At 37.6% G+C, this 26,615-nt stretch overlaps 1 protein-coding gene and 1 long non-coding RNA gene across 2 annotated transcripts in view; one reads left to right on the top strand and one right to left on the bottom strand.

Annotated features, from left to right (window-relative positions):
* LOC100644882 (zinc finger MIZ domain-containing protein 1) overlaps positions 1-23,493 on the bottom strand; it is a 28,127-nt gene extending 4,634 nt beyond the window's left edge. The window contains exons 1-8 of the mRNA XM_012308251.3: positions 22,048-23,493; positions 2,992-3,274; positions 2,512-2,835; positions 1,538-2,177; positions 1,098-1,444; positions 825-1,010; positions 604-746; positions 21-513 (exon numbers count right to left, since the gene is read on the bottom strand). Of these exons, the coding sequence (XP_012163641.1) occupies positions 21-513; positions 604-746; positions 825-1,010; positions 1,098-1,444; positions 1,538-2,177; positions 2,512-2,835; positions 2,992-3,081 (2,223 nt within the window). The 5' untranslated portion in view covers positions 3,082-3,274; positions 22,048-23,493. The remainder of the gene's footprint in view (positions 1-20; positions 514-603; positions 747-824; positions 1,011-1,097; positions 1,445-1,537; positions 2,178-2,511; positions 2,836-2,991; positions 3,275-22,047) is intronic.
* A 212-nt stretch (positions 23,494-23,705) lies between these two features.
* On the top strand, positions 23,706-25,696 carry LOC125384839. The gene is made up of 3 exons (XR_007223649.1): positions 23,706-24,226; positions 24,885-24,982; positions 25,351-25,696. It is a non-coding gene; the product is annotated as an uncharacterized LOC125384839 (long non-coding RNA).
* The last annotated feature ends 919 nt before the right edge of the window (positions 25,697-26,615 follow it).

Here is a 26,615-nt window from a genome sequence, read left to right on the forward strand (position 1 = left end):
ATTCTGAGCTTAGAACATACTTGATCGTTGAGGGATTTTTCCATAGCATTAAGAGGATCTAGAGAGTTCACCGATTCATTTAAGTGCGAAAGAGGCCCAGTTCCATTAGTGTAATCATTATTGGTATTCGTGTTCGCTCCGGAATTAATATCGAAAGATCCTCCCGACGAATTCCGATGATTGATGTTATTATTTCCGTACGTAGTTGGTGTATTATTCATCATAGAGCCGCTTACGATGCTACTCATATCAGGTGGTATATACGGACTCATTGCTTGATTCATATCCCAATTATTCATAGTAGGCATGTTCATACTTCCAGGTGACATTGCCTTTGTCATTCTCTTACAATCGTTTTCTTCTTCAGATTTTATACCAGTAGTTAAATTCTTTGCTGGTTTCCAATTTGCCATCGAATCTATCGTAACTTCTTCTACTTCTGCAGTGTTTAGAGTGCTCAAAATGCCCCACATATATTGATCAACTTCTAAACCTTCTAATTGTGCAGGTTTTCTATATATAATAAAAAAAAGATTATGTGAAACTTGAACGAAATGCGTTTAGTTTTATAATCGAAGAGAAAATTGTTAAAACATTACTTACGAGCATACAGGACATCGCCAAGCGCCTCGTTCACAATTTAGCTGTAGGTATGACTCCAAATCGAAGCATTGAATGTGTTTACAGTCGTGTCCTCTAGCTGGCAGTGTAATACGTTTAAAAGTAATAGGACATTTTAAGGATACCTGTAATAAAATAATTTGCATGATAAATATAATAAAAAACATAAATGTAATATGTTAAATATGGTGTTAAATATCTACCTTAAGTGCTGTTTGCTCTACGACATCTTTTTCCGACTGTATACCGTTATTTGAAATAGTATTATTGAAATTCCGTTTAATTTTAGTAATACAATGCTCCGCCGTTAGTAGCCTTTTACGTAACAAGCCATGAAGTACGCTTCTCACACTTGGGCGATGAACCAATTGAAGCACGAACAAATGAGACTGCAAATAAAAAGAAAGAAATTCATTTTACCGCATGTAAAAATTAAATTTTAAGATTGTGAGCATATAACGATAAAACAAACTTACACAACAACATGCCGATACAGTAATTTGTATCGTGTTTCTTCCAGGTTGACAAACATCTTTCAGGTATAAAGGCTTATGAGATGTTTTATTCTCACCACGATCAATAACTAACGGCGTAGCGTTTACAGAAACTTGCACGCTCGCTGGCCAATTCGTGTTCATTTGCCTATCCTCATGGTGGAAACACTTGAGTTGCAGTTCCAGGTCAGATCGCCACATCAACGTTTGATGTACCGTGGATTTCAGTTGGAAAACATGATTGCTTACAGCCAGATTATGTTCTAAGCGGAAGGGTGGAAGAATAATGCCATCCCTCACGGGGAATGTTAATCTTAACTCATCATCCTCTATATAAAACGGGAAAATATTAGTTATTGATGCTCCATTCTATTTTAATATACTAATTTTAAACATATGATCAAAGCATGAATTTAACTTACTCTGAATATTAACCGGTGACTTCATTTCGTTGAAATTAGGCTTAATATCCGGATTCGGACTAATGTAAGGAGGCATACTGGTGGCTGGTGTCAATGGTGGAGTCGGATTACCGGGAATAGGACTGTGTTGGTAATTTAAGTTCCCCGCGCCTGTCGTTCTCATCGATGCAACATCTTGTTGATATTGACTGGTTGCAGCACCAGTTGCACCATATGAAGACGCGCTACCGGCGTATCCTGAGTTTGGTTGATGACCAACGAATTGATTTCCAACCGTCGTAGGTCCCATACTAACCGGTATACCGTTACTACCGTAATATTGGTTACTAGTAGCCTGATTAGCGGTGTTATATGAAGGCGCAGTTTGCCTCATATTATTACTCCGTATCATAGAATTAGGTCCAAAGCCAGCAGCCGACGGATTCATACTCTGCATAGGTTGGTATTGAGGTTGAAAATTCGGTCTCGCTGCACTAGGGTAATTGGTCGGATACTGTGACGACGACATGCCGCTGAAGGCTGGCTGCATTGCAGCCGGGTTAGGACCCGCGTACGGGCCCTGTTGCCTCTTTTGCGCCATATGCATCGCGGGGTTTGGATAAGGCGCTAGTCTCCTTGGATAGCCTTGATGAGGTTGAGCCTGAAAATATATGGTAATATAAGTCATAAGTCAAGAGCATTAAAAAATACGTACTCTACTATTTGCTGAATAATAGCATTCTACCATAAATCTGAGATAATAAAAGGAGAATTAAGATATTGAGAGCAAAAGTGGACTAACTCCAATACTCAACAAACTCAGTAATTTTCTGTCTACAATAGATGTGAACACGTAATAGAAATAAAATGAATTCTTCACCTCTTATATAATTAATACAGCTTACAAATTTATATCCAAAAGAGTATGTAGTTTAGTCCATTTTTGTTTTAAGCGTTTGAATCATGAATGAAAATGAATTCGATACTTCACGTACTTGTATGCTCATTTTGTTCATTTGCATGTTGTTAGGTCCCATCATATTGTTCATGCCCATATTACCCATGTTACTCATAGAGCTCATGGGGGTCATTCCGTTTATACCATTCATACCGTTCATACCACCCATCGACATAGGATTCATCGAGTTCATGCCATTCATACTGTTCATCGAATTCATGGAATTCATAGAGTGCATTGGGCTCATCGTGCCCATGCTATTAAAGTTGCTCATCCCGACTGGCCCCATTCCGGCCATTGGTCCTCTTTGGGCGTACCCAGCGTTGTAAGTTTGATGGGGTATTCCATGTTGGCTCTGCATCTGTAATCAACATATAATACGTTACTTAAACAATTTCTCTTTTAAAATAAGCTAATTTTTATGTGAAGATAAAAAAAAGACTAAAGAAGATAACTGAAGATAAGAGTCGGTCGCGTAGTTCCAGAAGAGCAAATATAAAAGGAGAAAAAATGGTACCTGATTAAATTGAGAGGGGATGTCTTGGCGGTCCTGCATGGCCACCACGCTAGCAGTGGCGGTGGCCGTAGCGGTGGCAGCTGCCACCATCGCCGCGGCACTAAATGTCGAACCACCACCCCCGTTCTGGGGTGGCACCGTGTTATGATAGCTGGATGATAACACGGGCTGCACCCCAACGCCGATTGCCGCCGTTGTTGATGGTTTTCTTGAAGCTAGTTCCAACGAAAACGACAAACTTGTGTCGCGTGATATAGGCGTTTCAACGAAAACCGGGATGCTACTGCAAAAGATAAGAAAAAAATGTTACTTCTAATGGAAATTATATTCGATGAGTTCTATATATGTACAGTAGTGTTTAAATTCCAAATAGAAGATCAAATAAATCGTAATTCTCACGAAACTGGTAGCGGTCCATTGACAAGGAAAAGGGAAAAGATAAAAACAATATTTCTCGTTTACTCTTGTTATATTTGTTTATTGTTCTCTCCATTAATTTTAGATTAGATTGAGCTCGAGACACTGATCTTATGAGGCTAATTTGAAATTTAGCAAAATCCCTATTAATATTTAAACGAGTATTATTGTACTTCTCTTCGTTAAAATACAAACATGCATTAAATAAATGTATTGGAAAATATAGTGGTTACTTAAATTTTGTCATATTTGTCCTTAAAAGATTAAGGATTCATAAGGTAAGATATTAACTACAGATATGTAATATTAGTTAAATAAATTTGGTTGAAGAGTAAATGGTCGATACGGGTGCAATACAGATATCTCTTTGTAGGTCAGATTCATGTTCCAACTATTCTGTACGAGCAATCGATTGTATTGTAACGTTCTCTATTTTCCGCGATGCAGCAATAATATATGTGAGTTATTCATGATCGTTGAATTATTTAAGAAGGTCGACAACTTAAATCGCGCATCGCGTGGTTACTATTCGGGCCACGTCATTATCGATAATTTTTACTGTACTTTATAGATCAATAATCATCGCAATCGTTAATCTTAAAATGTTTAATCTTAAGATTTACAACATTCCAAAAGCCTTTAAAGCGTTTTCAACAATCGCAAAATGGAAATATGAAAAAATGCATTCGTTATTGGGTGCATTACAATCTTCCAGATAGAGTTATCTCGGCTTGCTTAAACTAGCACGTAAAACTCTTATCACAACTGTAAAAAGGAGGAAAAGGAAAAAAAAAAGAAATGGGAAAAACAAAGAACAAATAACCAAGCACACTAGTTCCATAACATTGCTTTAAACAATTTCTTTAAAATGTTCAATCTGTTATTATTTTTTACTTAAAAACAAAAGACGAAAGCAAACTCATGAAGAGAGAAAAAATGATAAGAACGAAGCTGAAGTCTTCTTGAATTTTTCTAACGTCTTCTACTTCTCTTCTAAAAATCGATTTACCTGTTAGCAGCGCTCTCATGCCTTTTCTCATCTTTCAGAATTACATATAAGATATAGGAAAGGAAGTTGGACGCTTTGTCGTGTCCCTTCTATCGATACAAGCTCCGAACATTGTTCGTTCTTTCGAGTAGCCTTCCTTCTCGTTTCTGTCCTCGTTTTGAGACGTGCATACCCCAAAAGATCGAAAGACCGAACCCTATGCGCACCGTTCATATTCCCAGCTGGCCAAGGCCCCTATTGGTTTTCTGTGGGAAATGCACGTGCTCACTATTCACACACTGCTGCTCTCTGCGCTTATAATACCGTTCTGCTACAAACACCGCTTGCCGGTGCAATCGTGTCCCGGCAAGGGATCCAACGCGCTTTGCACGATCATTTTCGACTTGTACGATACCCAGATGAAAAAAATCTCGGTGGTAGGTACCGCGAATTTTCTCTGTAAACGGAAATATCGCTCAGGATCAACAAATTTATTCAATTCATTTCCATGAAATATTGTTTATCACGGTCATATTTATCATTGCTACTGTTTGATAACATATCGTATTACTAATGCAGATATATTTGATGAATTGTTCGTGTCCAATCATAGAACTCGTACTCATGCTGAATATTTTTAATCGTTATTCTTTGTATTTTTGCTTTTTAATGTATTATTTCTTTGTGATAACTGAAGTAAGTATTCATTTCTAAAGAATTACGGTACTATTGTCTACGAGTAATCGATGTTTATTAAAAGGATAGTAGAGATTCTAAATAAAACGCCTATGTGGCGTTCAAGTTGCGCTACACAGGCGAGGAAATACGGCTCTTTAGTAGATCGTGCTATTGTAAAGAAATTTAACTTGAAACTGCGACGATACACGAGGGAAAACTACTTAGAGATGTAAAAGAACTCATGAACAAGGGTATATGATGACCATTGTTCTGCATGATGTTCGAAACTCGTGGAGCCACATGAAAGAGTGCACCGTGTGTATCGTAGCGTATCTTTTGCGATATCGCATTACCACGTGCACGTCCAGATTCTTGCGCATGCTCGTGGAAATTCTATAAAACGACTGGTAATTCTGCGCAAAAGCACAGACACCCGTGCCCTTTAATTTTATCGCTTAAAGCGTTCGAACATTTTCGATCGAATACGAATTTAAACGGATAGATTACTTTCGCGCGTTCATCGATCTAAGTGGCGCCATCTGCGCGGCTTTTTTTCATGAAATAAGGTACGCTTCGAGCATTCGCAATTCAATATAGAATAAAGTATAAAAAATGAAGAATACGCATTGAGGTACGCCTTGAATACTCGCAATTCATAATAAATAAATAAATAATAATAATGAAAATTGTATACATCAATTTTTAACTATTATTAAACTAACTTTTTTATAAATGTATGATTTTTAATAATTATTAATAAATGTTTAAAGCGTGTAATATTTTATTGTTATTACTATTACTATGAAAAGAATGCAATATTGCAAGTACAAAGTTTTACGTATGTACAAATAATAAAAGATTTCTTATATCTTGGTTAAAATCAGTATTTTGGTAGCGCAAATTACGTTTATACATTGCTAACCTTGAATTTAACTTTGATAGAGTCACTTATGGAGTGAGCAATCGGTCGATTTGATAAGATACCAATTTATAGACATTTGTTTCTACTCTGAGTTATAAGATAACGATTTTACATTTTAGCATATGGAACGATGATAAATTACTAATTGAAAGTTATAGAAATAATGTTTGCCATTTTCTTATCTTTAAAGTGATACAATAATATAATTTTACCTTTCTATAACAATGTTGAAGATTATTTAAAACTCATAAATATGCTAAAAATATTCGACTGTTCGAAATCTTTATATTTTCAGATATATAAATTTAAAGGCAACTTAAGAAGGTTGTTAACATCATTGTTTAATACGATAGAGTATTATTACGAATGTTATTTTCATTGTCACATCGAATAAAAACATTACAATCGGTAAACGAAAGGAACGTCCTCGACTGTTAAAAGAATTAGAATAAAAACAGGCGTTATAAATATCTCGTTAATCATTTGCTAAATAATTCTTTTCGCGCTCACTTAACCCTAGTGGTTTTCAAAGTCAACGGAAGAGGGGCGCCTCCTCTCGCCAACTAAAACGAAAAAGAGTGTTCTCCCCGTGTACGGTGTCCTCCAGACGCGATTATGGCACATCGAACAAAAACAAATTTCGAATAATAGCCTCTCGGTCGAATTCAATACGCCGCCAGTAGAGGAACCTATAGTATCGTTTATGTGTATATATGCATTATACATATGTGTTAGTATATGGGGTGTTCATTGTTCATAAAAAAAAGAAAAAAGAAAGAAAAAGAAATTTATTGGAGGACATTGTCAAAACAAAAAGATTGTTATTACATGAAACAGTTGTATCGAGTCGTCAGAACATTATCGTTCTAATATATTTTTATAAGTGTCCTACACTGCTAAAAACATTGCTAAAAACTGAACTTCCTTTTTAACTTTTTTACGTCTTCACGTATCGTGGAAAACAATTGTCAGAACTGTCAGATTTCTCGTTTTATCGCATAATGCATTAATAACAAATAACATGCGCAAATTAAGAATGTCATGACTATAACGTATGTTTCATTTCTAAGCTAAACATTTCCATATTATTCTAGGAGTTACGGTCCAAATCTTTCCATAAGTTGTAAAATTCTGTTGAACGTAGTTCAATATACCAGTGTAAATACATAGCGTGCATGTAGTCGATTATAATTAACACTGTCGCAGAAACTACATCGGTACAACAGCCAAGAGTGAATTCCTTAAGGAACACATCTTCATGCGTAATGATAAACAGGTAATACCATTAACGCATTACGATCGTGAGTAATACTACTCCCTGAATCTTTTTCTTTGTTCACCATGCGTTATTGTGTTGTATTAGATTTCCAAGACACCCTGTATGTACATGTACCCGTAACGTACTTACGTTCAGATATAGCACGTACAGGGAGCATTTTGAAGGTTGACGTCATCTACGTCCCACCCCCTTTAAATTTGTGCTGAATGCAACTCAGAGAAAAAAATGAGGGAGAAAGAATGAGAGGGAAAGACGGTAAAAGGGTGCGCAAGAAAAAGACAGAGGGCGAAAGAGAGGGAAACCCCCATCGAACGGATGCCTTTTCCCTTCGACGCTCTCTGTTCTCCCTTATCCTGACCGTATATTCCTTTGCCCCTTCTGTCTTCCCAGTTGAACGGCAATCCGGGCGGGGTGGGCCCCTCTGTAAAGCCTGCAACGGGTTTCTATTCTCGGATGTCAATATTTCGTCAACTAGAGCCCACTCGGCATGCAACAAAAGCCCCTATATACAGCTTGCGCGGCTGGCGTGAGAGAAAGAAAGGAAGAAAGAACCGACAGAGCGCCCGTGATTCGTTAGATGGCGTGTTTAAAAGAGGATGTAACATGGCAAAAACGAGAAGTCCAGACGGGTGCGAGTGCAACGCCTAGCGGGAAACCGAATACGAAGCGTATTAAATCACCGTTTATTAACGCACTTCGAAGTGTTTAATTTGAGATTATTAATTAATTCAAAATTTTCGCCAGGAAAATATTTTATTTAGATACCTTTATCCATATCTTTTGGACAGAGAGAGAGAGAGAGAGAGAGAGAGAGAAAGCCTTTTCGAATTGTTTTATTAAATATGTTTGTATTACAATTTATGGTATTTTACAAAAAAAAAGATATATAACTGTGTTCTTCTAAGGTCCTTGGAAATATAAAAATTTAGCAATAAAAGGTACAACAGAGTCCTTAATACAATGTAATTTAAAAAAAATGTTGTAAGTGGGTCAATGCCGCTTTTAGAAATATAGAAGCAGTCTCTAAAAGAATATCTATATAATACGAAAAGGGTAAAAGTGATTAAAAAGTAATACTATTATTCTTGAAACTAAGGACGAAACAGTGTTTCATTCTACAAAAATTTAATTATCTTTCAATGTAGACCAAGAGAAATTAATATTTTTGAATAACAAATCCAAAGTATCTTTCTCAAAATTTTCCATAATATTATAATTTTAAATATGATATTAATTATGTATAAATTCTTACTCAAGATACCAATTTAATATCTTATAGAAATCATCTTATCTTTTTAAATAATTTTTTATACTATATCGTTCTAGTGTAAAATAATGAACCATTATTTCGAAATCGTTCGCATATTCATGGGGACTGGCCTAAAGGCTGTTTCCCCATTTACAGAAACTGAGGAGGCGACTAATACTGGCGATGCGTATCGAGGTGGAGGCGAATAATATCGAGCGAGGAATCCTTGTACGAGATAAAATGGGCCTCTCACGGTCGTCGCGCGTCGACATATAATAGCCACGTTCTCCTCACTTGGTACACTCGTGAACTCGTATATGAATCTCGCCTTAATAAATCCAGTTTCGATCATCGTTATCGTTTACGACGATCTTTATTTATAATTATACGTTGATGTGTCTAAAATAACTGGTAAATGGACGAATTTAAAACTTAATGGTTCTCTAAGAAATTTATAAGAAAATGTAAAAAGAACTTAGATAGATGCATGACTTAAAAAGACAACGTAAAAAAAACTACATCTTTTTCGAACTTGTTGATCTATGCCATTATAAGCTGAAAGCAAGAAATTTTTGCTACATTAATTCCTCATTAATTAAAAAAAAAACTATTTTTTTAATTTCACGAAATGACTTTAGAATAACATACCTTTAGAATACATAACTTTAATATGACGTAATTTGAATGAAAATAAAAAGTTTAATTTTCATATCAACTATTTCAACGAAATTTTGCTATGGACAATACAAATTTTTATTCTACATTCTCACATTTAATACCTGGAATTTGCTGTACAATATAAATCATTAAAAATTCCCTTTAGAATGTAATTCCAATGACATTCTTCCAAACTCTTAAAGTATCAAAATCCCTATCGAACGAAATGTTAAACGAGCAATCGCGATTAATTGTGATCGATATCACCAGCATGTATCGAATGAAAGTTTCATGTACAGAAAGAAAGTTTCGCCCGACAAGAGCGCATAGAACTAGCCTATCAAATCACGTATCGCGCCCGTTGAACCAGTCTAAACGCACCTTTAAGGCGAATGACAAAGATACCTGCGAACGCGCGTGCGCGGGAGTAAGGAGGACAAAAAACGAATACGCCGGATGCCGATCGCAACACTTCACTAAAATCAGGACACAAGTAGAGAGAAGGAGGATGGGAACAAGGATTCGAGAGTCTCGAGAGCGTTCAGACCGCCGCGCCAAGCCTGCGACACGTAAACAAGAGCGTGTGTCCGAGGTCGACTCGCTCAGAGAATCGTGGGAGGAATTCCTTCTTTTTTTCTCTCTCTTTCTCCTATGTGGAGAGAAGTCTCGTATGGTGACAGTGGGTCGAGACAAGGGAGGACAGAAAGGAGGGACGCACAGAGGGCTTTGATCTCGACCGTTGCATCGCGTATCGTTATTTTCGGTGTGAATCGCGGAGACAAAAGCATTTTCGCGGAAAACCTCGCGTCTTTTGTTCGCCGGATAGAGACAGAAATTATTCTGATTACGCTCGTAAAAGTCATCCTGATATTTACGAGTCTTTGTTGTTGAAGGTTATACCATAGTATAGGTTATAAGAATTGTAGAAAATAGAATTATAATAATTGAATTGATTTATGAATAATTTTAGTAAGAATCATGCAGCGTAGAATAGAAAGCATCGCAGATGGTAAATTACAGAAAAATCGAGGTTGCGAGAAGGAAACTAAATTTCATATCAGATTTGAACGTATCCGTCACCTAATGAAAACTCGTGTTACTATCGTAAATGTTCGTTATCTTCTGTCGTGCAACAATATCGACTGAAATTAGTCACGACGTGCAAGAAGCTCATAGTGGGAAAAAGTGAAACATTAGTGACATGCAAATGATGCATTATATGTTTGAATGTAATTAGAGAAAAAAATGAAAGATGTATGCTTTTTCATATTTAGAATTATTCAATACATAAAATGAATTACGAATATAGAGACCAGTTTTCTACAGCGAATCATACTTCGTCCACTTAGCTCCTTCACTTAGCATACTTCGTAAAATACCTGCACTCTAAACGTCTTTGTCCTCCATTCCGGTATATTTATCGTGCAAATACTAATTATGCAATTCGAATCGTATCTACAGGAGAAATAATAACACCTCTGCGTCGCGGCGTCTCTTTTTTCAAAACTTTTGCGTATTCTTTTTATTCTCAATGGCTATCATGATATTTCGATCTTATTATCATATTGATTTTTATTTTCTTTTTTTTTGGTTTGTAGTAACTAAAGAGAAAACAAGAAAAGATGGAAACGAACACATTACATCACTAATTATGCAATGGGGAAGAAAACTTAAAAAAATTCTTAGAATTGCGTGACGACTTATTGATGCAATGCTGAAGCCTCGGACGTACAAAAAAAGAAGATGAAATATGAAAAAGGTTACGTCTTTCGTGTATTTCTGAGAATTTCGAACAAATTACAAGAATTTAATGAGAATCGCATATGCAGCAGCAACGATAGCTAAAATGATTTGTGAAATAACAATATCAGCTTGCAGTAAACGTGCCCACGGCACGTAGCTCTTCACCGGGCTCATCGACCGGCCGAGAGAGGATTTCTCATCTACTAGGCTGTCTATGAGAAGATTCTGTCATTCGCAACAAATGCTCGTGGCATTTCGATGGAATAGATTTTTCACAGTGCCTCGGGAAAAGGTCGAACGACAGAAGACGTTTTAAACGTCTTAGAGAGAGCTTGACGAGGTTTCTCTCCATCGGCAAAGTTTTCGCAGCAACGTCGATTTGCAACTTGAAGCGAGCACGTGCGCGCACAGTTTACTGCGCGTGTTATTCATTTGACGACAGCCGCTGTGCACCTCACCACCCTATGATTAATTTATCGTTTCCATCACGTATCCTGCTGGTGCATCGCCGTTCTGATCTTTAATCGCTGCGTTTCTTTCGATAAATGTGAACGGAAATACTCGTTCGAGCGAAGAAATGACACAATCGATCGATTAGTGTGCGTGAAATCTTCGGATCGATATCCATTGCGTTTACAATCGAAGTTTCTAGTCATATCAAGGGTTATAATTTTTCACTCATAATCTAAGTTTGTACCATTCATTTTGCTAATTATTATCATAATTAAGTATACAAATTAAAACCTAAGTGAACTATATTAGTTAACGAAATACAAAAAACATAGGAGCTAAATATTCATACACTATTTAAGAAACTATCATAGACAAATTTTAATTTTTTTTCTAACAAAATATCAGTGTTACTATATGTACGGTTCTTGTAATAATTATTAATTATTCCCTGTTTTATATCAAATATTTAACATTTTATAATTTTCTCTAATCTTTCCTACGTCGTGCATTATCAGTCGTAATGTAAAGTCCAGCATAAATATATTAACAATGTTTTTTTTTATGGAAATACGATTGAATTATAAGATACGTTTGACAGTCATGATACAAAATATTGACTATAACTCTGGTCGTAAAGGGATAACCAGCAGGGTTGGCATAATATATTTACCGCTCGATCCCGATCGAAAAGTTGATAATAACGCTCCATATAGCTCAAACTGGCTTGTAATTCATTCGAAGAGGGTCAAGGATTCTTTTTCTCTTCCGCCATTTTTCCTTGATTGCTTCCGACACGTTCGAAATCATTGGAAACACGCGCGCATTGCAAGGAACCTGTATATGCATGCATAAACGGAAATAACATCTGCCGTCAGTTACAAAGAAGCCGAAAACTGTAAGATTCAACCGCAGAGGACTTCCGTTTGATGCGAACACGGGAAAGTCGTGCACACACAAAGACACAAAGAACTGTTCGCCAACGCGTTTACAATGGCGGCCGATAATAAGAGCAAACGCAAGCAGAAGAGAAATCTTGCTTTTACTCTGCGAAATTATTGAGCGTGCATTCCACGAATGCACCATTAGCTCTCGCCCGAGTAAAAAATCAGGCTGGTTAAATATATGTACTATACTCATTGACTAAATACGCATATTTGTCTTTCATTTTCATTTGTTGAGAATTTTACTCACAAATTATCCTTCAATCTCTTGAAAAATAGTTCCCAATATATATCTTTATAGACAATAAGTATTATAGATATTTATGTAAGAAAATTAAATAGGTGTTCCACTACAATACATTTCTTAAAATTCAGTAATTCTTAAAGCATTAAAAAACACATTATAAGACATACAATTTTATTTCAATTTCTTTTTCTTAGAAAAATAATGTTTTATGAGGATCCTTTACTTTTTTGTTAATGTGAGATGTTTGCGAAATTTTCAAGGTCTTCGTATTTCTGCAAAACGCCCATACTAAAACAATTCCTAGTTAAAATATTCACGACGGGTATAACGTAAGAACAAAACAGATTATGCAACTGGATGATATGCCTCATATTGTCATTATGTAAGGATCACAGTTCAATTCTGGAACAATACTACAACGATTTAATAATTACGATCTATAATATATGTGACGGTGCATAAATGGGAAGCGTCGCAAAAGAGTTTTGTAACAAACCTCAGCTATTGGTGTCACGTTACAGTTCCATGAGGGATACCACGTTACGTTTAAACTTCACCGCAAAACGTTAGAGTAACATTTTTGAGTCCTAATTCTTTTTTTAAATATTTTTTCTTCCTTATACTGTTTACTTTTACATTTTTAAAAAGAATGTACTTTTTTTATTTTTTTATCGTAGGTTCTTAGTATGAAAGTTAATATTTTTTAGAATAAAAAATTAGTAAGGTTTTGAACATATGTTGAGTATATTTTCAGATAGGTGATCGTATCGATTAAAACGTGACAGTACTTGTAAAAGAAATCAACGAATTCTTTATCAGACTGTTATTGAAGGGGTGGGGAGGATTCCTGGATATTGCAATTCGTTGAATGATTACGAAAGCTCTGACACGTTAACAATTTTTGAACGTGTCCATAGCGTCGAGAAAACGCGTTTCCATGCTTTATTTTTGTGTCAATTGAAACGCGGGAGGAATACTTTACATTATTAATATACATATACTGAATCGAATTTATTAAATTTTTACTCGTTTCAGATATCGATTTTTCAAAATATTACGCGATAAAAAAGTTTATTACTTGAACATCCTCAAATTTTATATTACTAAAGATATTTCTATTCATTATAATGAGCGAAATTTTTTTCAAAATAAAGATCTGGGAAAGGATAGATAAGTTTTCGTCGAAAACGTATTATCTGAGCTTTAATAAAAGCTATTCATTAAATTTTAACCTTACGAGGGCAACTACATTTCTATAAGTTACATCACGCGTGCTTCCGAATATCTCGAAATATGACGGAAGTAATTTATCAGTGATTCAGTGGTGGCGTAATATCCGCAGCTTCAAATATTCATCTTTTGTTCTCCTGAGTACATCGATTCCAACTGAAACGAAACATTCTTTTGAATTATGTAAATAAAATATATGTATATGCTCGTATCAACATAACGTGCGACTTAAGCCCCTGAGATAAAAAGCGGCGACACTCCGGAGCGCATCTCGACTAATTGAATCCGTCAAAAATCGTCTCCCCTTCGACTGTACATCAAATTACTCAATTAAAATGGTTTTCAAATTGATTGTATTAACCCTTCGTGGTCGAAGGTCAGACTGTTCCGTTCATCCCATTCGTTGTTAACCGGAACTTATATATATTGAGCCGCTGCTCCGCCAAATCAATTTATATACTTTCTCGCAAATCAATCTAATTATCTATTAATTAAAATTTACAGTAATTTAAATTTCTACAATTATATTTTCTGTTAATCTTTCTGTCTACTATCTGCTTCGATCCAAACGTGACACGAAAGTTAAGAATTTGATGAAAAGAAAAGTGGATCATCCCGCGTATGATATTTCAAATGGAACTCCCTAAAAGTGCTGCCAACCTTTACATATCGAGCGCGACTCTCCATTTACGGTATTACGCGCGCGCGATTCCTTCGCGTGATGCTTTCTATGTTGAAATCGGCCTTTGTATTGGCGAATTGTTACACGCCTTACGTCAGGCCGCTTTTTGACGTGCAATAAATCCTCTCCTGGAGGATGCATTTCTGCAAATAGAGGCGCGAGCACAGGCGCGCGCGTGGCCACGCGCAGGAAGGCCCCTGTCCTGTCAAGATTCGGAGAAAGTTGTTTCGGGGCGTTGATTGGCGGATGACGAAATCACGGAAGCTGCCGACCAATCGTTGCTCTGGAAACTTTCCCAGAACACTTAACCCCTTTGACCGTTACATAAATATCACTCGATCCGGTGCAGCGTGTTACAGCAATGTATCCTGTACGATGAGATAAAGGGAACGCCGGACGACAACAATTCGTTGTTAGCTCTCTCTCTCCCACGTACGAGAACAACAGGGCTTTCGTACCATACTTTTAGGAGCAACGAAAGGATAATAGTTTCGTGTGAAAACAGACTTAAGATTGTATTAATTGATTCGATCATTGAATGGTGTTAACGTATCTCGAATTGTAGTGTAACAATTATGTTCTTTTCCTTTTCTTTTTTAGATGCAAAGAACTGTAAGTTTCACATATCTCGATTAGATCACGGGTAGTAAAGTTTTGTTTAAAAGTAGATTTCTAGTAGAAATCTTTAATATGGTCGAAGGTAGGTCGGAGAATTGAAAGTAAGAAAATTGAAACCCACAAATTAGATCATCAAACGTTACGTAAATTTATTATATAAATTATAAAAATATTTTTTATAATAGACAGTGGAGAATAATCGAAGGGCAGGAAAGCGATTCATCTGTGCTGTTGAAACGAACGAACGAACGAACGCACGAACGCAAGGGCTCGAACGAGGAAGAAATTTACTAGAAATTAGAAAGGCACGTTGGAAATCACCTTATTACCGGAGAAATCGAGACAATTGTTTCGAACTGTAATGTATGTACGAAGTTGAAAGACATACTTTCTTTAGAGTCCGTTTATAGTTTGACACGCATATAGATATATGTATATGTATGTATATATAGGGGCTTGGAAATAAGGAAGTGAAGAGAATATAACACGTGCCTATAAGTTAACTCGAAGCACCAAAATAACATCGGTCGCTTAACGTCGACTGAGGCAAAACGAATGAACGCAATTCTCGTGGAAAACTTTAATATAGTTTATACCGGTGCCTAGTATCTTGATGTATGTCAGGGTTAAACTGGAATGCATTGATGACGGAGATCGTCTAGGAAATATTTTTCACGGGAACACGCTCAAGGAACATCTCAGTCATGCCTCGTAAAGCCATACGAGTCGTGATACATAATTCCCTTTGTAGGAGCTCTAAATCAAGATACATTTCTATTAATACATTAGCAAGAAACAAGATCCTTATTCCGAGTGAATTAAGTTAACAGTGAAATTCTTCTGCAATTGAATGTTGTCCGAGTATTACTTCTTTTTTTGAAAGCTCTTTATTGCCAAACAAAGACATCAAAGTTAAGACTAATGTATTTAAAGCAACGATGGCATCATTTGATACGATCTTACGTGCACGACACGTACTCTATTTACAGTGAGACGCTCGTTAATTTCAAATAATCACGCGTGTGTTCGCACGTGCGCGGAAACGGACGCTTAAATATATATCACGAAAGATACTACATTCCCACCTGCTCTTTGCATTAATTATTCAGGATTACAAAGTCTTCTACTTTCTTAAACTTTTCTTCCAGATAAAACCCTTCGAAACATACCCCGCGACGTACAAGGAAAGTGATTAATACGACGCGTTAAATAAAGATACCAGCCCCATCAGCAAGTTAACCAACAAAGAATTCTGAAACTCAATGAATATTTCCAATCTAATCATCCTATCTTCTTATTTGGTATTTAAATTTGTTGAAATCTTGCGCGATAGTAGGATATATATAAACATTTTTATTTTCTAACCTCTTTTCACATTTTAAAATTATATATAAAAAATAATTAAGTAAAAAAGTTATTTATTTTTAAGTTAAGATTAATTAACCACTGATATATTTTATTTATACACTATTTTTCTAAATGTAATGATATATTTTCGTTATTACGTGATACGTATTTAATTATTCATATACATATTTCAAACTGCGAGTCACGCGTCGATTGACGCGCGAGTCACCTATGATAAGTAATAACTAGAAAAAAATAAACAACTGAAGTTATGACAACTGATATCAGTGTGTCTTCCTGGATAAGGTGAGTCGCGGCCTTGCCACGTGCAATCGTTTCCGGCCAATCAACGCACCCCGTTTGCAATTGCAGTTATTTTATTAACCGATCTTTCTGTCCGATATGGACTTTTCGTCACTGCGCTGACACAATTACTTTCCCCCTCTTTAACGCACTTAACACGCTTTTAAACATTGTAATAAATCACGAAACGCATTATTGTCACGATGGTGATAATTAATCTTTTCAAAGGAAATTCGATAATGTTTTTATGGTTATCACCGGACCATGAAGGAACAGGTTGTGAATTATATTTCTCGCGGCGAGTGTCTTTCAATTGCGATCTTTTATATCCCGACTCACAGGAACAAAGGATTAACGTGTACAAGTTAAATTACAACTGATAGTTTACTGCTTTCGTGAATAAGATAGGATGCGATCTTGCTAACCTGCGCGTGCCATTAATTCTAAATAATTAACATATCTCTTTTGTGCCATTGAACTGCTTGTATTTTGTTGTTTTTTTATTAATATTTATCGAAATCTTTTAATTTTCATCCTATAAAATAATTTTCCTGTTTATATCACCTTAATTAAAAGAAACTTAATAGCATGTAACTAAAATATCTATGAGCGATACTATAAATTTTTAGATCATACAAAATATATTAATAAGAATTAATAAATAAGAAGAATTAATATAGAAAACTTTCTATCAAGTAATTACACCTCTTATCAATTCTCCAATACATATATATAATATTGATTATGTATAAGTATGACGTTTCTATAAGTTGCCTGGAATTCATCTTTAATGTTCAATATCGACTAGGCAACGGTATAATGGCCAAACGATAATTTCCTTTCGTTGACGTGACCAAAGCGCGCGCGTTAGAGCTTTGTCTATACACAGTTGAGAATATCGATGTTCTTGCTTGCCGTTTGACATAAGTATACGGAACAAAATTAGGCGACTAGCGCTTTCAACGTATTGTGCGCGCATGCGCACTCAATCGCGCTTCTGCACGCAATGTAAGTAAAACCGATAGCTAAAGAAAACGAAGCATGTACTATTATCGAGCTGATTTGTTATAATTAGTCGCCAATTTTTATCATTTTAATCACTATTTTCTAAATAACCCTCTCCATGAAATGTACGAAAAGCTCTGATTATGTGTCATATAATATATCGTATATAATATGTTACTCAAATGTATATACTACTATAAAATCAAACAGTTCTTAAATAATAACTTCTTTAAAAATAACGAATCCAAACTTCAAATGGATCGTCCGAAAGAAAAGAAACATCGAACGAAATATTATTCTTCGGTTGTTTGAAACATAATATCGACTCTCATAGCAACGCGTAATCGTTCGGATAAAAGCGGGTCTGCGACAGCGATAACGGATTTCGGGAAGATTTTATGTCGACCGTGATCGGTACGTGGCGTAACGCGGTCGATTTGAATTCGTTTGCCGCATCGAGGCTTTTTGATTCGCGCGTCATGCGCGTCAAAAGCCACCACACGTCGCGAGAGCTCATTATGCAACGAACAATTATGAAAATTTAATTACGCTTCACCTTGAGCGCGCGTGCGGGGACATAATGTTCGAAGGCTGCTCCATTGTCGTCGGACCGAGAGCAAGCGTCACGAACGGCCGCTTCGCGCCGGCAAAACAAACGTTTCATAATCCAACCGAACGGATTCCGTCGCGTGTAAACCAATCGTTTGCGCAAGCGGTACGTACGCGACCGTCTTCGAAGGATAGGATGATCGCTTACGTTCCTTTTATTTTTTCGACGAAAGTTTTTCTTGCCTGCCGTTGGTAATTTTGACTTTCCGAGTAATTTTGACTGTTCGCGAGGCGAGTCGAGAGAACCTGACCGCTTCAATTTCGAAATTTATATCGAAATAAATTATTTCATGTAGCAACGATATTCGAATTTTATTCTTTTTCTTTTTTCCTTTTTTTTACGGTTTACGGATACTCGTTGAGAAAATGGAATATTAAAGAGCGACGCGGCGGTTCTCATGAAACAGGCTATCGAAGGAATGAAAATTACGATATGTCCACAATTTTCTACGTGCCAACGCGTCAAGGTGAATTTATAATGTGCTACTCCTCTGACATAATTCCTCGTCAGTTCCGAGGCGTCTGTCAGTCGTCCTTGACAAATAAGTACCCTCGCTCCACAAGAAGAGTGCGCAATCAAAGATGACGATATATTCCTGAGTCGTTGATATTTGCCAATTTGGTAAATAGCAGCGACCCTCTTTATCGAAATGGCTGTAATATATCATAAACTCAATACGACAGCAACGACTTTGTCATGAGAAATTTTCTATGAAATTTTAACAGCCGTGCACATATATCTATGAACTACGGCAACTCTTTGTCTAAAACATTTTTCTATATTATCCAAATGTGATTATTACATAGAAAAATTCAATGATAATGGAAAAGAAAGACAAAGATAATGAGATACGAGAGGAGAGGAAAAAAGGAAATGGCACTCTCCGGTCGAAGAATCCGTAGACTCACGCGCGAGGTATGAATCGGCGAGTCGACCTCATTTATTTGTGGATAAGGGCAAAGTGTGTGCAGCACAGAGCATGGCTCTCTCCCTACTGCATCCCCACCAGTGATCCGCCGGGTGATTCCCCCCGCGGTAATACGTCCCTGGGAAGCACGGTATGCGCCATCGAGTGTACGCTTATTTTAACAAACCTATTTCTGATATTGTGCCACCGCAACGGGGCCTGTATCGAGATTAGAAGGCTTTTAACGAAACCGACTTCTTGTGCTCAAGCTGCGGAGACGTTGTAATGTAAGAGAAAGAATGATAGAGAAAGAGAATAGCAAACAACCGCGCCTCTGCATATGGACAAAGATCGCGTGTGTTCGATGCACGTACGCGTACTCGTGCACGGAGCACATTCGATAAGTACCCCCCTCTCTTGGTTGTGTGCGCTCGTAATAGTGGTTCTGTCACTATGGCGTTAGGTGAAAGCTCAACGTTCGTAGAAGTAGCGCTGGACACTGGATTAAAGGTGTACGCGAAGCAATGCGAAGTATCGATGTAATGTGTTCAACGATGTATATACATGTAGTAGTTTGTAAAGTTGAAAAAAGATAGTAGATTTTTAGTAAACAAGATAGAGTACTGTGGCTACAAGAAATATTGGTACACTCGCATCTTTATTTTTCAATAAAGTGCTTTATTATAAGATCCTACATTTAATTTTTAATGATACAAATAATTGTAGTCATAAAAGTACTATTAAATAATATGAAATTTAATCTGCTTTGATCTCTTTAATTACTATATATAAGTACGATATTAAACACAATGATGTGCTTCTGTCGCCATAACGGTCAGTAACGATAGTACTATTCATATAGTAATGTGACCAATAATACGTCGATCTAAATTGTCACTCTGATTCATTAGCATAAAACGTTAATTTAGAACTAGCAGATAGAAGAAAAAAGAAAAATTGAAGTTATTTGAAAAAAAAAACGTCGAAAAATGAACTAATAAAGCTGGCAGTAAAGCGGGGCGCCACAAGGCTGCAGCCACGAAGCACATAAATGTCAAGGGATCCTGACATAGTTTTTAGATCCGTTGAAGTGACTGGTTATCGGGCGGAGAACTGTTGTATGCCTTTGTCGATTATATTTGCAGGCGAGCGGCGTTCTCTGCGCGATATACATGAAAGTACAGTTTCGGCAAACTATCGTTGATAGTACAGTGACTTGGCGTATGACTGTTGACGATAAATGATTAGATAGCCCGGGCATAGCGGAGCCTATTGCGCGTTTAATATTGCCAAGATTATCTCGGCGCACGCCAAAGACCGCATCTATTACACACGGTACTATACGAAGTACAAAACGAGGCATATCGTTTTATTCAATTATAGAAATCTAATTTAATTATAAAAATCCGATCAAATTTTAACAATCTCTCTTTCTATACAATTCTCTATCTCTCCGTTTTTATTGATATTTTTATATTTTACTTCGTTTTCCTTTACGTTGATTGATAACAACGTCAGTGACAATGTCATACCACCGATTATCGTCACCGCAAGTGAGATAGTGTACAATCGAAACTGAGCCCTGTCCGTTTACTCGACTTTAAATCGTTCATTTTTTCGCGAATCACGCGATCAACTGATAATATATATTTTTATTTTTCGTTGACATTGTCTCGTTCATGATAATACATTTCACGATTTGAACAGAAACGAGAATATTCGCGGATGTACATCAATATCAGAAACGTAACGGTGAAACAGATTTCAGCTTTTCTCGGTAATGAATTATTAAGATCGTATTCTGGATTATACGCACTGCTGCTGCTGCCGTGGTCGTAGATTCTCTCAATAACTCGTTACCTATCGATAAAAACGCACGAACCAATTGAGAATACATAATTCAATAACAGGTATATGTACACATACTAAACGAAAGAAATTCAGTTAGAGTTATTTTCTTGAAACATTCTGAAACATCTCTTATTTCCTTCTAGAAAACGTAACGTATAACGGATTCTATTCTCATAAGAATATGTAATCACATTCGTTGTAAAATATTCAAGTGTGTTCACTAACGGTTTATAAGCCGATTCGGTAGCACATCATTTCACGGTGTGTATAGTTTTGCTACACATAAAGGTGTTAATACGTCGAGTATAATACGTTACAACCCTCTAGGCAATCAAAGATTATAGTGGACGTGACTTTCTGCCTCTTTTCGTGTCTCCCGTCTATGCCAGACCTTTCTATCTCTCGCTCCCTCTCTCGACGTTTTCTTACTCTTTCCCCCGCAGTTAGCCGGGATCGGCTCGAGAAACGAGTAAGACAGAATGACACATCTTTAGAACAATCACCCGTTGTGAAAGCGCCTTGCCAGTTAGAATATCTACTACTGCAATGTAATAACGAGCAAGTGGCGAGTTAAGAGATCGCGAACCATTGTCGATTTTTTATATAAGAATCAATTTTATGAACTGTCTTATACAATGAACATCAACCTTCATTGATGAAGAAAACATTAAACGAAGTATAATAAATAACTTGAGGGACTTTTCATCAACACGATCAACTTTGTATGGTCGTTACACAAACGGTTGCACAATTTTCGTTGAACGAGGGATAAAATTTAATTTTTCACAGAATAATTATATTGAAATATTTCATTCATAATATCAAAAGGATCGTGTCACTGTGATTTTGAAGCTATCCTGAGAATCCAACGACCACTTGCGAGAATGCCGTGTACCCGTGTATTAATGAAACAATGCACTTCCACTTACCTAAAGGATGACACAGAGGCGCATTATCCTCGGTCGATACACCTTGTTCACGTTATAATCCAATTCTTTCTTGTGGTAAATGGAATATTACAAGAAATAAAACACTAGATCACACCAATGAGCACACTTCTCTGCGTCCACGGAAACTGTCTACATTTATCGTCATCGTCCGTCACGACGACGAGCACGGTCACCACGCTGCTCGGCACTGCAACGCTTTCGTCTATTCATCACCTCGTCATAACAACGACAAAACAAGCGAGAACGCGGTCCGCGCGACTCAGACTGGACGTGCGGAATTCACCAGAGTGTTACACGCGCGTGCGACTTGGACGTGTCGTGAGAGAGGGTAAAACTTCACTGCTCGTGGCCGACACCGGTGTTGTGTCCTTGCGACTCCAGCGGCAACAACTTTATCAAACAACTTTGTCTCTTTGAGTCGTTTTCAATCACGTTTATATTTAATAATGTAATCGTATCGTAATTGCCGAAAACGAATATCAAACTATCTGTGGTATACAAAAACTATGTACTTTCATTCTTTTTCCTTATTCTTCTTTTCTTGTTTCGTTGTTATAAAGTTTATTTTATTTCTTTCGTTCACGTCTTCTCCTTTTTTTCCTCTCACACACTTCCGTAAACTTTACATATATATATATATCCACCGGTTGTGCGTATTACTCGCGTGCGGCTCACAGTCTGTCACAAATGTACTGACGATGGTATAACACGACCACGAACTGTTAATAGAATTGACGAGGACATTGATCACGTCGGCGGTGACAGAAGCGGCAGCAACAGAAGCTTCGAGGACAATGATGATGATGATAAAACATTTGAGAAATCGTCGCGTGGATAATCGTCGACGACGATACTCGTGAACGAAGAGAGAGCGTCCTCTCGGTATTCGCGGACGGCTGACTCTGACTGCTCGGCTGACTGACTACTCCGCGCCGGGTAGCATTGGCCCCGCTAAACGGTTGAAAGTAATACTGTCTAGTGAGAGGCTGTTGGGGCCAATATCTGTCTTGCTTGCTCTCTTAGGTCCGTCCCTTTCGCACTGACGGTACAATCTGTGTCCCTGTTCCTCTTCAGGCGCGCTCTCTATTGGATCCGTGCTGTGTGTATACACTCTCTGTATATCCACGGTGTGTGTCCCTGTCCGTCGATTCGCGTACGATCTTGTATCACACAAACGCGAACGTATCTTTGTGTACGTTGGTAACTGATGTTGATGGTAGAGAGTAGCAAAAGCAGCAGACACAGGATAATGTGCGAGTGGTGGTGCTGTTGGTTGGTTGTTGGTATTGGAATGACTACGATGAGGATACTAACGGTAGTGGTAGAGCGTGGATGACGTGGTGGGAGTAGTTACACACGCGCACGTACACAGGCGCAGGCGCACACGAATGCCATCTAGCAGCAGCGCGACACTCGCACCCAACGCACAGACGCACGAATACTGCAGCACACGCGTGTGCCACTCCATAAAGACGCAGACAGTCGAATGGATAGAAGGTGGGGATACGGCAGACTACGAACGACAAGCGTAGAGAAGCAAGAGGAAAGGGGAGATGATGCGGTTCAATCGAGTGGGGGAAGAGAAGGAAGGAAAGAGGCAGATGGATAGGGATCAAGAAGGATGCATAGGGGTTGGGTGGGGTGAGAAACGACGGAGAGTGAACAGTGGCGAGGGGTCGCTCCTCCAACCGAGGGTTGTCGTGCCGGTGGGGAGGTTTGACCTGAGCTAGTTCCCCTCCATTCAATCCACGGCCACAATATCGGTTATAGCGAGCCACTGTTGCCAGATTGTGCGCCTCGACGGCGGCGGTGGCGGCGTGTGGGTGGAGCCACGCGATAGAGGGAAAGGTTCCCCTGTAACATCACCACTGTCCTCTTCTCTCGTCCTCGTACATACTGCTCGATCCGAGAAACGAAGTACGTCTGTCCGTTTCTCTTCCTTCGTTCCTCCAGTCTCGCTCTCTTTTTCCTGCCGCTCTTTCTCTTTCTTTCTTTCTATAGAGCGCACGTCCTCTCTTTCTACACTACCGTCCTCCGTCTTCCGTTCTCGGTTGCTCCCGCGCTGTTGTTGTCGCTACCGGGACGCACGCAGACCCCTTCGAAACCGAGGTGCATGTGGCATTTCTACGTACGCCGTCCGGAACTTATGTAGCAACGGGTATGCGTGCCTCTGTCGATAGTGGTATATCATGTGTACATACTACTCTACGCTGTATAACCGATCGCCTCGAATGGGATGTTTAACGCGATCTTGTTACAAACAGGATCGATTAGTCGGGCAAATTGAAATTACTTAGACAATTTGCGGAGAATCTTGTAAATTGTCTTAAACCTGTTCTAATAAAAATCCAAGCCGTAGAAAATACTTTCATCAATAACATTGATCAATTTTATCATTATTTTATGCATCGTATCAACTTCTAGCGTAGTATATTTTTTGTACGACAATTCTTGAAAAATTTCGAGGTTAATTTGTATATTATGGAACCTGTTATTTTTCCTTGAAATAATTCATTGGCGAGTTTATAGTTTTCACATTTTCGAAAGCACGTGCATTCCGTTAATACGTTTGGACGTATTCTTCGACAAATTCAAACGTAGATCGGGAATGTTGAAACGGGATTTCACGTTAAGTTGTACGAGCGCCTGTGCGCGTCCAATACACCGGCATGTAAATATATACGTGTACGTATACAGAATGATGGGTCGGTTCACGCGTTATTTCTGTATTTGTGTGCCGATGAATACGAGGTTGCTCTTCGAGTCCTCGTTACGTGTCACGGATGTTTAGATTGATACGTGTGTGTATGTTTCAGACAATCACGGTCATCTCGAACGTCTTTCCAGCGGCAGCCTCGAAAGATCGGTCGCAGCGTTGCCTTGTCGCAAGCTACAACTATATCGATGTATATATGTATGTATAGATGAAATAGAATAAAACACAACGAATCGAATATAACTGTACTCACTTATAATTCTATTAGCGTTGTCACTCGTTTTAACCTTCACAACCCATGAACAGTAATAATAATTTATATAAAGATAAACATTATTTGATATTTATTTTCTAGATAATCTTTCCAATTATCTTATTCAATGATCTTTGTTAAGATTATGTATGCTCTTTTGAGCATATTAATTAAATTATTGGTATAAATATTTACAACTGTTATGACAGAAACTCATTTTGAATATAGCTTTAAATAGCTTCTGCTTTGTTTTGTGGTGTGTCTGTGCCACCGAATCATCGTACCCATAGTTTAAACCGACATTGTATTTGAGATTGTAGAAGTTTTGGACGGTTGCTTGGATATCAATCGGGCAGCTCCATTATGCATCACGAAGCTTACCCCAGCCAGCTCAAGAATAAACGTCGAGGAGGGTGTTAGCCTGAGTTCACCACATAGGGGAAAGTTTAAGTATTTCAAGGCAACGAATATTATATTGGAACGTTGAATTCATGCGGTCTTAATAAATCGAGTATAAGACGTTACCAGCGAATCAACTCGATAAATTAATCGAATTTCGTCATAATTTAGTTTTCATCGTTATTAAATAGAAAATACACAGTCAAAATTGACCTATCTACAATTACGTTATTATATACTTTACTTATGTATATATTTTATTTTATACTTTCGATCAAATTTAAAATAAATTTCAAACAAATTCCAAATCTAGGTTGTAAAGAATTTAAGACTACGAAAACTTTTTTCTTGCGTTTTTAATTTCAAGATGTCGCTTTTTCTAGAAATTTTATGAAATTGACGTAGAAAGAAAGAATTACCAAAATACCTACAAATGCATTACAAAATATTTTACATGTTATTACATCTAAAAATGCGATTGCCACTAATTCTAACATACATGTGACGAACGAACAAAATTTTTAATTAGTAAGTAAAATTTAAAATGTAACGTGTCGGTGTTTAAATTGTTAAATACGATTCGAAATGACACGTAAGGGTAATATATTATAATCGTGCGTAAAAATTGCTAGTACGTTGTGCAGCGTGGTGGCAAACAGGGAACTACAGTACTTTGGCGTGCATCGAGAGCGAAAGGGTCCTCATCCTTATATTACTTCACCATCCCACGCCTAAATCCGTGCCTGTGAGTCGTAACCTTCTCTCTCTTAGCTGCTCGTAGGATCGTCCTTCTCTTCTCCCTTCTGTTAATCGCCTTTTCTTTCTTCTTCCCTCGATGGTCTCTTTGTTGCACTTGGAAACGCACGCGCGGGCTCTCACGACCGCATCGAGTTATCCAGTGGCGTCACCACAACGTATTAAACAATAGCGTTTACGCGAGCCGTTTAATTAAAATAATGCACGAGCGCTCGTCAATGAAACCCGAGAGAGGCAGACCATGGTGACTTACGAAATACGTTCGACGATAGAAATTAGAGGTTTGGAAACCACTTCCGTCTTCCTCGGTTCAAGAATTTTTGAAATTCCATTAGCCATTTGAACGATCTCTGGAAACGCAACGTAAAATGATTCATTTTTTAATTACATTAAAACACAGATATTTCCGAATTTCTTTTATGA

The sequence above is a fragment of the Bombus terrestris genome, chromosome 4 (assembly GCF_910591885.1).
Source record: "Bombus terrestris chromosome 4, iyBomTerr1.2, whole genome shotgun sequence".
In the NCBI taxonomy this organism is placed as follows: Eukaryota; Metazoa; Arthropoda; class Insecta; order Hymenoptera; family Apidae; genus Bombus; species Bombus terrestris.